Raw genomic sequence first — 13,539 nt, 5'->3', positions numbered from 1 at the left:
CCAGGAGGAATCGTCAACATTCAGGGGGAAAATTAGAGTCTGGTAAACATGGGTTCTAAAATGTATAGCATAAAAACTATAAGCACCTGTTCGTCTGTGCTACTGTGGAACTCATCTCTTATGCTGAACAGGTGCTTATGGCTCCCAACCCATAAGTAATTTATGATTTTCCTAAAAGCTCACTACCACTGTGAAAGAAGTAAATTTGTTGGAAAGCTAGGAAAAATATAAAACTGTGATGAAACCTCATTTCATCATGATCTTTCAAAAAACTGTAATCGACATCAAAATCAAATTTAAAACTAATTCTTATGAGTTAGAAAACATTACAGTTTTATTGCATTTATCAGCTGATAGCAAAATGATTCCAGTGCTTTGTGTATTTAAAGGAAAGTTTGTAATGGAAAACCATCTGCCTACATTAACTGTAATGTCAGCAATGAACAAAGTTGGATGGTGTCCACAATATTTTTCAGCTGTTTCAGAGATGTCATTTTAAAGAATGTGGGTTCATAGAGACCAACATGCAATCTACATTTCAAGTAAATTGATCCAGAAGATGGTGTTTCTATCATGAAGATACCACCTTACCCCACCCATGTTTTACTGTCCCTCGATGTTTTATTGCTACAAACACCTGCCTGTAATGTAACTCCTCTGGCATTTGTAATAATGGAACTATTAAGTAAGTGTGATTTTTCTATGAACTATATTATACATCACCAGGCACAGATACTCCAAATCAGACTAATTCAGCTAATGGGGAGTATAGACAGGCTGTGGCCAGTTACCCTAAAATCTTAACTGTGTCCATGTGAGAGAGAATTTCATTTCTTTTTTTTTTTTTGTAACTCCAACATTCAGAGCAAATTTCAAATAGAAAGTTTCACTCTATAATAAAAGACTACTTTAAAGATTATCTTGAATAAAACATAAGAAACAGCAGGCTTTAAAGTAAAAAGGATTATGTTTTTCTTGTAAAATTGTGGCCCGTTTACATTGTGCTTCCATAATTTTAACATTCCATCTAAGAAAAACAATGTATGTTACACATGTAGGAAGCCAAATAAAAATTAAATCACCATCAACAGCATAAAATCTTATTATCACCATGAAAGTGCTCTATCTTGACTTTCTTAAGATGTCAATAGAAAGCAACTTATTTTCAATATTTTTCATAATTATTGTATTCAGTTTAAATAAATTGACAGTATACTTTTTCCTTCTGTATAGTGCTGCAGTATGGTTTTGTTACCATTTTTGTGGCTGCTTTCCCATTGGCACCATTCTTCGCATTACTGAACAATATTCTTGAGATGCGTCTGGATGCCAAAAAGTTGCTAACTTTTTACCGGAGACCAGTAACACAGCGTGTCAGAGATATTGGTGTCTGGTTTCGTATCTTGGACTCAATTGGAAAATTGTCTGTAATTAGTAATGTAAGTATAGTAACAAATGAAGTTGATTTTTGTATTTTTACAGCATTAAACTGAATCCTTGAACTGGTATTTAATAACAAATCAGAAAATGTCTAGTTTTTTTTTTTTTTTTTTTTTAATTTGGATAGGGAATAGCAATTATAGTTGAATATGTAGATACTGGAGCGAAGTAAGTCCACAACAAACTGTGGATCAGAAGAGAAACTGCGTGCAGGAAAAATCCAAAATTATTGAAGAGGAGGAGAACAAGAAAAATTGTAAAAAGTTAATACTGAAAGTGAAGTGAGTTTGGCAAAGATGGAGAATGCAGAATGTAAATAGGAGAGAGACAGATTGTGGAAGAGAATGCAGGGGAGATAGGACGGAAAAAGAGAATTTGAATGCTAAGAACAAGTATATGTCATAGACACAGTTCCTATCTTCAGAACTTTTTATTTCCATAGGTGCTCTTTGATAGGTTTACATAGTTTTGGTTATTATCTTTTGCCTAATGATTGCCAGCAACTCATAAAATTTTATAGACGTGTTTCCCATACTTGCCTCCTGATTCATTATATTGAGACATTTGGCCTTTTCTCCAGAATTTAATCATTTTATCTCTTCTTTTTCTTTCCAGTTTTCACTGTGGAAAACTGCTGATAAGTTCTGAAGGTAGAAATTCATTGTAAATTTGTGTATTTATGTGTGTGTCAGACAGGATACAGTGATTTCTATTCCAGTTAGTTCTAGGTAAATGTTCCACTCTTGTTGTTAATATCTAGTTTCAGCTTTTTGTTATGAATTGTATTGCTCCATCTTAGATAAATTTCTTTTGTATAATACAGTTATGATGTTTTGATGTCCATTTTGTTCTGTTTCTTGAAGGGATTCATCATTGCCTTCACATCAGACTTCATACCCCGTATGGTGTACAGATTGACTGTCTCACCTGACCATACTTTAAAGGGATACCTGAATCATTCATTATCATACTTCAATACAAGTGATTTTGAGCCAGGTTCGGAGCCCCAAGTTGGCAATGGAGATGTGACTATATGCAGGTACAACAAAAGAACACTTGTTTATTACTTGTTTTGTATATTTCATGAAAGGTATAAGAATATGCTTTGTTTAGTAGCAGAACACAAACTTAGTTTAGTGAATGTCAACGTAATGTAACTCTGTGGTATAGCAAGAAGTTTGATTTTTTTCTCTGGCCTCAAAGGCTTTCTCAATTGCTGTGAGAAGTCTTGTCTTGATTGCTCTGTGTAATACCAAACAGACTAAGTAGGTCAAGAATGATTCCAAATATATCATATCATACAATGAGTGCAAGGTATATTAGAAAATTAACAGAAACTAGATTTAAACAGTGAGAATACAGTATCCGAAGATGTTGCATTCAGTATCTCTCTCTCTCTCTCTCACTCTCACTCACTCACTCACAGCCGGCCGGAGTGGCTGAGCAGTTAAAGGCGCTACAGTCTGGAACCGCACGACCGCTACGGTCGCAGGTTCGAATCCTGCCTTGGGCATGGATGTGTGTGATGTCCTTAGGTTAGTTAGGTTTAATTAGTTCTAAGTTCTAGGGGACTTATGACCACAGCAGTTGAGTCCCATAGTGCTCAGAGCCATTTGAACCATTTTCTCTCTCTCTCTCTCTCTCTCTCTCTCTCTCTCTCTCTCTCTCACACACACACACACACACACACACACACACACACACACACACACACAACCCCTCCTTACTGAAATGACTAACCAGTTTTTGCAGTAGTCATACGTAATCTGTTGAAATTTAAAAATTAAAACTATCATCAGCTTGTGTGGTTCCAACACCATAGTACTTCACTAGGCACGACATTGTTGGCATTGGTTGAGTGTCACTGCTTATTTTGACCTGAGGAACACCTGATGCAATTAGTTGTCGTGGAACCTGTGGATTATCACATAATCAGTCGTGTTGTAACAAGGTCGTCTTTGTTTATACAGTGTATTACAGAGCTAAAAGTTAGAACATGTATTGTGTTTTAGTTGCAAGAATCTCTCTCTTAAACATAATCAGACAAACTTACATCAGTGATTGAGGTGTATATTTACTAATGAAAACCAGAGTACAACTCAAAAATAAAATATTTATGAACACATCCCCTTATGGTGATACCCATCAAAAAATATTCTTGAGTTTTGAGCCGTGTCAAGTGATAGCTGCCCCTGAGCTTTTGGCAGAGATCTCCTCTGCCATTGTCAAGTGGTTGACTGTCTTGTGGATGCTGCTGATGTGCTTATATAACGGCACTATTGCCAGTGACACTGTTGGTGCTCAATCCCGCACCATATATGGTAATGTTTTGGTGGTGTGATCGCTGCAACTCTTAATCGCAGGGACCTAGGTGGTTGTTGTTGTTGTTGTTGTTGTTGTTGTGGCGGTGGCGGCGGCGGCGGTCTTCAATCCAAAGACTGAGTTGCTGCATCTCTCCATGCTGTTCTATTCTGTGCAAGCCTCTTCATCTCTGAATAACTACTGCAACCTAAATCCTTCTGAATCTGCTTATTGTATTCATCTCTTGGTCTCCCTCTATGATTTTTACCCCCCAGGCTTCCCTACACTGTCAAATTGGTGATCTCTTGATGCCTCAGAATGTTTCCTACCAACTGATCCCTTCTTCTAGTCAGGTTGTGCCACAAACTTCTCCCAAATTCTGTTCAGTACCTCCTCATTAGTTACATGATTTACTTATCTAATCTTCAGCATTCTTCTGTAGCACCACGTTTCAAAAACTTATATTCTCTTCTTGTCTAAACTATTTATCTTCCATGTTTCACTTTCATACATGGCTACACTCCATACAAATACTTTCAGAAAAGACTTCATGGCTCTAAAATCTATACTCGAAGTTAACAAATTTCTTGTCTTTAAAAACGCTTTCCTTGCCATCACCAGTCTACACTTTATATCCTCTCCACTTCGACCATCATCAGTTATTTTGCTCCCCAAATAGCAAAACTCATCTACTACTTTGAGTGTCTCATTTCCTAATGTAATTCCCTCAGCAATCACCTGATTTAATTCAACTACATTCCGTTATCCCCATTTTGCTTTTGTTGATGTCTGTCTATATTCTGCTTTCAAGGCACTGCGCGTTCCGTTTAATTGCTCATCCAGGTCCTTTACTGTGTCTGACAAAATTACAATGTCATCGGCAAACCTCAAGGTTTTTATTTCTTCTTGCTGGACCTTAATACCTACTCCAAATTTTTCTTTTGTTTCCTTTACTGCTTGCTCAATATACAGATTGAATAACATTGGGAATAGGCTACAACCCTGTCTCAATCCCTTCTCAACCGCTGCTTCCCTATCATGTCCCTTGGCTCTTATAACTGTCATCTGGTTTCTGTGCAAATTGTAAACAGTCTTTTGCTCCCTGCATTTTACCTCCACCACCTTCAGAATTTGAAAGAGAGTATCCTAGTCAATATTGTCAAAAGCTTTCTCTAAGTCTACAAGTACTATAAACATAGGTTTGCCTTTGCTTAACCTATCTTCTATGAGAAGTTGTAGGATCAGTATTGCCTCACGTGTTCCTGCATTTCTCTGGAATCCAGATTGATCTTCCCAGAGGTCGGCTTCTTTCAGTTTTTCCATTCTTCTATAAAGAATTTGTGTTAGTATTTTGAAACTGTGACATATTAATCAGATATTAGTTAAAACTTCTGGGCTGAGAGGCCGTGGTCGATGAGTAAAACTACTTCTTCCTGATGTTTCGTTGCCAACTGTGGGCAACATCTTCCGAGGTCATCAGTTGTTGACGCACCTCTGAAGATGTTGCCTGTAGTTGGCAATGAAACGTCAGGAAGTATCAGTTTTACTGATCGACTGTAGCCTCTCAGCCCTAATGTTTTAACTAATGAAGATGCCAGCCGAGAAAGCCTACATGTTGTATTAAACAGATAGTTCTGTAATTTTCACACCTGTAAGCACCTGCTTTCTTATGAATTGAAATGATTACATTCTTCTTCTGAGGGTATTTCGCCTGCCTCATACATCTTGCTTATCAGATGTAGGAGATTTGTCATTGCAGGCTCTCCCAAGGCTATCAGTAGTTGTAACAGAATGTTGTCTACTCCCGGGGCATTGTTTCGACTTAAATCTTTCAGTAGTTTGTCAAATTCCTCATGCAGTATCATATCTCCCATCTTATCTTCATGTACATCCTCTTCAATTTCCATAATATTGCCCGCAATTACATCTCCCTTACATAGACCTTCTATATACTCCTTCCACCCCTCTGCTTTCCCTTCTTTGCTTAGGACTGGTTTTCTATCTGAGCTCCTGATATGCATACAGGTGGTTCTCTTTTCTCCAAAGGTCTCTTAATTTTCCTGTAGGCAGCATCTATCTTTTCCCTAGTGATTTATTATGATTTATAACAAGTGTCCTGTAGTCATTCCTGCTTAGCCATTTTGCACGTCCTGTCAATCTTATGTTTTAGACATTACTATTCCTTTTCGCCTGCGTCATTTACTGCATTTTTGTATCTATGTTCCCTCTGAAACTCTCTACACCTCTGTTTCTTTCAGTTTATCCAGGTTCCATCTCCTTAAATTCCTACCTATTTGCAGTTGCCTCAGATTTAATCTACAGTTCATAACCAATAAATTATGGTCAGAGTCGACATATACTGCTGGAATTCTCTCACAATTTAAAACCTGGTCCCTAGATCTCTGTCTTACCATTATACAATCAATCTGAAACCTTCCAGTGTCTCCAGGTCTTTTCCACATATACAACCTTGTTCCATGATTCTAAAGGAAGTGTTAGCTATGATTAAATTATGCTCTGTGGCAAAATTCTACCAGGCAGCTTCATCTTTCATTCCTTTCCCCCAGTCCATATTCACCTACTACTTTTCCTTCTCTTCCATTTCCTACTATCAATTTCCAATCCCCCATGAATATTAAATTTTCATCTCACTTAACTATCTGAATAATTTCTTTTATCTCATCATACCTTTCTTTAATGTTTTTTACATCTGCAGAGCTAGTTGGTATATTAACTTGTACTGCTCGGATAAGTATAGCTTCAAGTCTATCTTGGCTACAAAATGTGTTCACTATGCTGTTCATAGTTGCTTATCCTCTCCTACATTACCCCTATTTGATTTTGTATTTATAACCCTGTATTCACGCGACCAGAAGTCCTGTTCCTCCTGCCACTGAACTTCACTAATTCCCACTATATCTAGCTTTAATCTATTCAGTTCCCTTTTTAAATTTTCAGACCTACCTGCCCGATTAAGGGATCTGATGTTCCACACTCCAATCATAGAATGCCAGTTTTCCGTTTCTCCTGATAATGACATCCTCCTGAGTAGCTCCCACACAGAGATCCGAATGGGGGACTATTTTACCTGAAGAATATTTTACCCAGGAGGATCCCATCATCATTTAACCATAAAGTATAGCTGCATGCACCTGTGAAAAATTACGGCGGTAGTTTCCCCTTGCTTTCAGACATTTGCGGTACCAGCCCGGCAACACCATTTTGATTTATGTTACAAGGCCAGATCAGTCAGTCATCCAAGATTGTTGCCCCTGCAGCTACTGAAAAGGCTGCATCTCCTCTGCAGGAACCACGTGTGTGTGGCCTCTCAAAAGGTACTCCTCCATTGTGATTGCATGTATGGTACCAGTATCTGTATCACTGAGGCACGCAAGCCTCCCCACTAATGGCAAGGTCAACGGTACAGAGGAGGGCTGTACTCGGCTGCAATCCACCATTGTTACTGAGAGTGTTGCCTAATATTTTGATCTCTGTTGCTTTGTTTATTATGCTGTTCTAAAAGCCATTGCTCCATTTAGTAATAGAAGTATTTTCAAAAGTAATTTGGTGTCTATTGTCCACTGCATGTTCTGCTACAGCTGATTTTTCGGGATAGCACAGGCAGAAACACCTTTCATGTTTTATGTGGCGCTGTTCTATAGTGTGAACAGTCTGACCAACATAAGACTGCCCACACCCACATGGTATTTTGTGTATTCCATGTGTTCTGAGGTCTACATTGTCTTTCACAGGCTTCATTAGTTGCCGGATATTTGCTGGGTACACAAAGACTCTGTCGATTTTTATGTCTCTTCAAGAGCTGGCTAATCTTCTTTGTTATTGAATCACAAAATGGTAAAAATACTATCTTCTTTGTATCCCCTCCGAAGGCCTTCTGCTTTCATGGCTTGGATGAAACTGCTTGTAAAATGTGTTTGTTGTTGTAACCATTTTCTTTGAAAACCTTACGTTAGTGGCTCAATTCCCTCAGTAGGTTTTCAGCACCTGAGACGGTTTCAGCTTGATGGTGTGACCATGACACCCATTGGGTTTGCAGTCAATGACTACATCCAGGAATGGCAAGGAACCATCCTTCCCTTCCATCATGAATTGTATGTGGTCATGGGTGTTGTTGATGTGTTCCAGGAACTCTTCCAGCTTTTCATTTCCATGAGGCTGTATGATGAAGATATTGTCAACATAGCGATAAAAACAACTAGGCTTTGCAGGAGCCATGTCCATGGTGGTGTCCTTGAAATGCCCGATAAGGAGGTTGGCTACAGCTGGAGCTAATGGGCTCTCCGTCGCAATACCACCCATCTGGTTGAAATATCTCCACCATGTAAAAAATATAATGTCATCAGGTTATGTTTAAATAAATTCATGATTGTGTCATCAAAGAGTCTGACCAGCAAGTCTACCGAGTCTGTGATGGGCACACATGTGAATAGGGAAACCACATCAAAACTAACCATAATATCTTTTTCACCAAAGCATAGATGTTTAATTTGATCGATGACATCTGCTGTATTCCTGATATGATGTGCACAGTGTCCAATGTGTGTCACGAGGAGGGTTGCCAAATGCTTTGCAAGTCTATTGGATAGCAATCTGATGGTGTTCAATACAGGCCTTCAAAGTGTATCCGTCTTATGTACCTTTGGCATACTGTCGAACGCGGGTGGTCTGGGTGCCTGAGGGAGGAGGTTCTTAATAACAATCTCTTCCGGCAATGACTGACTGAGGAGCTCCGAAGTCTTCCTCACTATTGTGGATGTTGGGTCCCATGGCAGTTTCAGGTATGTCAGTCAGACTGTCCTCACTATTGAACAGTGCCGCATAAAACACAAGTGTTTCCACCTACACTATCCCAAAAAATCAGCTATAGTGGGACATGCACAAGAAAATGGACACTGAATTGCATTTGATAAGACTTCTATTATTGAAAGAACCAACAGCTTCTGGGTTAGTGTAATAAACGAAGCAACAGAGGTCAAAACATCTAACACCACCCTCTGTAAAGATGGTTAATTGCAGCTGAATTGGGCTTGGGATCTTGTGATTCTGGAGTTGAAGCAGACATCATGGCCATGCCACCAAAACATTACCATATAAGGTGTGAGACTGAGCACCAGTGACATAACTGATGACCGTGCGGTTAGATAAGCACAGTTTGATTGATTGATCTGGCCTTTTAACATCATCCAAAGCAGACTTGCCGTGCTGGTAACATGAACATCTGAAAGCATGGGGAAACTACAGCTGTAATTTTTCATGGGAGCATGCAACTCTATTTTATGGCTCTTCTTGAGTAAAATAGTCCCCAATCGGATCTCCAGGCAGGGACTACTTAGGAGGATGTCATTATCAGAATAAACAGAACTGGCAATCTATCGATTGGAGTGTGGTATGTTAGATCCCTTAATTGGGCAAGTAGGTTAGAAAATTTAGAAAGTGAACTGGATAGGTTAAAGTTAGATATAGCGGTGATTAGTGAAGATTGGTAACAGGAGGAACAGGACTTCTGGACAAGTGAATACAGGGTTATAAACACAAAATCAAATAGGGGCAATGAACGAGTAGGTTTAACAATTAATAATATAAAAAAGGAACGTGGATAAAGCTACTATGAACAGCATAGTGAGTGCATTATTGTAGACAGACATGAAGCACACACCCACCACAGTAGTACAAGTTTATTTGCCAACTAGCTTCTCTGATGAAGAGGATTGAAGAAATGTATGAAGAGGTAAAAGAAATTATTCAGATAGTTAATGGTTAGAAGAAATGTATGATGAAATGAAAGAAATTATTCAGATAGTGAAGGGAGACAAAAATTTAATAGTCATGGGTGACTGGAATTCGTCAGTAGGGAAAGGGAGAGAAGGAAATGTAGTAAGTAGGTGACATGGATTGGGGGTAAGAAACGAAAGAGGAAGCCGCCTCGTAGAATTTTGCACAGAGCACAACTTAAACATAGCTAACACTTGGTTCAAGAATCATAAAAGAAGATTGTATACATGGAAGAAGCCTGGAGATACTAGAAGGTATCAGATAAATTATACAAGGCTATTACAAATGATTGAAGCGATTTCATAAATTCACTGTAGCTCCATTCATTGACATATGGTCATGACACAATACAGATACGTAGAAAAACTCATAAAGTTTTGTTCGGCTGAAGCCGCACTTCAGGGTTCTGCCTCCAGAGCGCTCGAGAGCGCAGTGAGACAAAATGGCGACAGGAGCCGAGAAAGCGTATGTCGTGCTTGAAATGCACTCACATCAGTCAGTCATAACAGTGCAACGACACTTCAGGACGAAGTTCAACAAAGATCCACCAACTGCTAACTCCATTCGGCGATGGTATGCGCAGTTTAAAGCTTCTGGATGCCTCTGTAAGGGGAAATCAACAGGTCAGCCTGCAGTGAGCGAAGAAACGGTTCAACGCGTGTGGGCAAGTTTCATGCGTAGCCCGCGGAAGTCGATGAATAAAGCAAGCAGGGAGCTAAACATACCACAGCTGATGGTTTGGAAAATCTTACGGAAAAGGCTAAAGCAGAAGCCTTACCGTTTATAATTGCTACAAGCCCTGACACCCGATGACAAAGTCAAACGCTTTGAATTTTCGGCGCGGTTGCAACAGCTCATGGAAGAGGATGCGTTCAGTGCGAAACTTGTTTCCAGTGATGAAGCAACATTTTTTCTTAATGGTGAAGTGAACAGACACAATGTACGAATCTGGGCGGTAGAGAATCCTCACGCATTCGTGCAGCAAATTCGCAATTCACCAAAAGTTAACGTGTTCTGTGCAATCTCATGGTTTAAAGTTTACAGCCCCTTTTTCTTCTGCGAAAAAAACATTACAGGACACGTGTATCTGGACATGCTGGAAAATTGGCTCATGCCACAACTGGAGACCGACAGCGCCGACTTCATCGTTCAACAGGATGGTGCTCCACTGCACTTCCATCATGATGTTCGGCATTTCTTAAACAGGAGAATTTTGGAACACGTATTGTGTTCGAGTATAATGACTTTTCTGGAGACTAGAAATCTACTCTGTAGGAATCAGCATGGGTTTCGAAAAAGACGGTCATGTGAAACCCAGCTCGCGCTATTCGTCCACGAGACTCAGAGGGCCATAGACACGGGTTCACAGGTAGATGCCGTGTTTCTTGACTTCCGCAAGGCATTCGATACAGTTCCCCACAGTCGTTTATTGAACAAAGTAAGAACATATGGACTATCAGACCAATTGTGTGATTGGATTGAGGAGTTCCTAGATAACAGGACGCAGCATGTTATTCTCAATGGAGAGAAGTCTTCCGAAGTAAGAGTAATTTCAGGTGTGCCGCAGGGGAGTGTCATAGGACCGTTGCTATTCACAATATACATAAATGACCTGGTGGATGACATCGGAAGTTCACTGAGGCTTTTTGCAGATGATGCTGTGGTGTATCGAGAGGTTGTAACAATGGAAAATTGTACTGAAATGCAGGAGGATCTGCAGCGAATTGACGCATGGTGCAGGGAATGGCAACTGAATCTCAATGTAGACAAGTGTAATGTGCTGCGAATACACAGAAAGATAGATCCTTTATCATTTAGCTACAAAATAGCAGGTCAGCAACTGGAAGCAGTTAATACCATAAATTATCTGGGAGTATGCATTAGGAGTGATTTAAAATGGAATGATCATATAATGTTGATTGTCGGTAAAGCAGATGCCAGACTGAGATTCATTGGAAGAATCCTAAGGAAATGCAATCCGAAAACAAAGGAAGTAGGTTACAGTACGCTTGTTCGCCCACTGCTTGAATACTGCTCAGCAGTGTGGGATCCGTACCAGATAGGGTTGATACAAGACATAGAGAAGATCCAACGGAGAGCAGCGCGCTTCGTTACAGGATCATTTAGTAATCGCAAAAGCGTTACGGAGATAATAGATAAACTCCAGTGAAAGACTCTGCAGGAGAGACGCTCAGTAGCTCGGTACGGGCTTTTGTCAAAGTTTCGAGAACATACCTTCACCGAAGAGTCAAGCAGTATATTGCTCCCTCCTACGTATATCTCGCGAAGAGACCATGAGGATAAAATCAGAGAGATTAGAGCCCACACAGAGGCATACCGACAATCCTTCTTTCCACGAACAATACGAGACTGGAATAGAAGGGAGAACCGATAGAGGTACTGAAGGTACCCTCCGCCACACACCGTCAGGTGGCTTGCGGAGTATGGATGTAGATGTAGATGTAGATGTAGATTGGAAAACCGATGGATCGGTCGTGGTGGAGATCATGATCAGCAATTCATGTCATGGCCTCCACGCTCTCCCGACTTAACCCCGTGACATTTCTTTCTGTGGGGTTATGTGAAAGATTCAGTGTTTAAACCTCCTCTACCAAGAAATGTGCCAGAACTGCGAGCTCGCATCAACGATGCTTTCGAACTCATTGATGGGGACATGCTGCGCATAGTGTGGGAGGAACTTGATTATCGGCTTGATGTCTGCCGAATCACTAAAGGGGCACAAATCGAACATTTGTGAATGCCAAAAAAAACTTTTTGAGTTTTTGTATGTGTGTGCAAAGCATTGTGAAAATATCTCAAATAATAAAGTTATTGTAGAGCTGTGAAATCGCTTCAATCATTTGTAATAACCCTGTATAATGGTAAGACAGAGATTTAGGAACCAGATTTTAAATTGTAAGACATTTCCAGGGGCAGATGTGGACTCTGACCACAATCTATTGGTTATGAACTGTAGATTAAAACTGAAGAAACTGCAAAAATGTGGGAATTTAAGGAGGTGGGACCTGGATAAACTGACTAAAGCAGAGGTTTTACAGTGTTTCAGGGAGAGCATAAGGGAACAATTGACAAGAATGGGGGAAAGAAATACAGTAGAAGAAAAATGGGTAGCTTTGAGGGATGAAGTAGTGAAGGCAGCAGAGGATCAAGTAGGTAAAAAGAAGAGGGCTAGTAGAAATCCTTGCGTAACAGAAGAAATATTGAATTTAATTGATGAAAGGAGAAAATATAAAAATGCAGTACATGAAGCAGGCAAAAAGGAATACAAACGTCTCAAAAATAAGACCGACAGGAAGTGCAAAATGGCTAAGCAGGGATGGCTAGAGGACAAATGTACGGATGTAAAGGCTATCTCACTAGGGATAAGATAGATACTACCTACAGGAAAATTAGAGAGACCTTTGGAGAAAAGAGAACCACTTGTATGAATATCAAGAGCTCAGATGGAAACCCAGTTCTAAGCATAGAAGGGAAAGCAGAAAGGTGGAAGAAGTATATAGAGGGTCAATACAAGGGCGATGTACTTGAGGACAATATTATGGAAATGGAAGAGGATGTAGATGAAGATGAAATAGGAGATACGATACTGTGTGAAGAGTTTGACAGAGCACTGAAAGACCTGAGTCGAAACAAGGCCGCGAGAGTTGACAACATTCCATTAGAACTACTGACGGCCTTGGGAGAGCCAGTCCTGACTAAACTCTACCTTCTGGTGAGCAAGATGTATGAGACAGGCGAAATACCCTCAGACTTCAAGAAGAATATAATAATTCCAATCCCAAAGAAAGCAGGTGTTGACAGATGTGAAAATTACCGAACAATCAGTTTAATAAGTCACAGATGCAAAATACTAACGTGAATTCTTTACAGATGAATGGAAATACTGGTAGAAGCCAACCTCGGGGAAGATCAGTTTGGATTCCGTAGAAATGTTGGAACACGTGAGGCAATACTGACCTTACGACTTATCTTAGAAGCTAGATT

The 13,539-nt window shown here is 39.9% G+C and overlaps 1 protein-coding gene across 2 annotated transcripts in view; it reads left to right on the top strand.

Annotated features, from left to right (window-relative positions):
* Positions 1–13,539, top strand: part of LOC126100228 (anoctamin-1-like) — a 126,029-nt gene that overhangs the window by 95,505 nt on the left and 16,985 nt on the right. For both annotated transcript variants that reach the window (XM_049910806.1, XM_049910805.1), the window contains 2 exons: positions 1,234–1,439; positions 2,304–2,479. In XM_049910806.1, the coding sequence (XP_049766763.1) occupies positions 1,234–1,439; positions 2,304–2,479 (382 nt within the window). The remainder of the gene's footprint in view (positions 1–1,233; positions 1,440–2,303; positions 2,480–13,539) is intronic.

Source organism: Schistocerca cancellata, chromosome 9, assembly GCF_023864275.1.
Source record: "Schistocerca cancellata isolate TAMUIC-IGC-003103 chromosome 9, iqSchCanc2.1, whole genome shotgun sequence".
NCBI classification, from domain to species: domain Eukaryota; kingdom Metazoa; phylum Arthropoda; class Insecta; order Orthoptera; family Acrididae; genus Schistocerca; species Schistocerca cancellata.
This window is presented reverse-complemented; position numbering and strand designations above follow the sequence as displayed.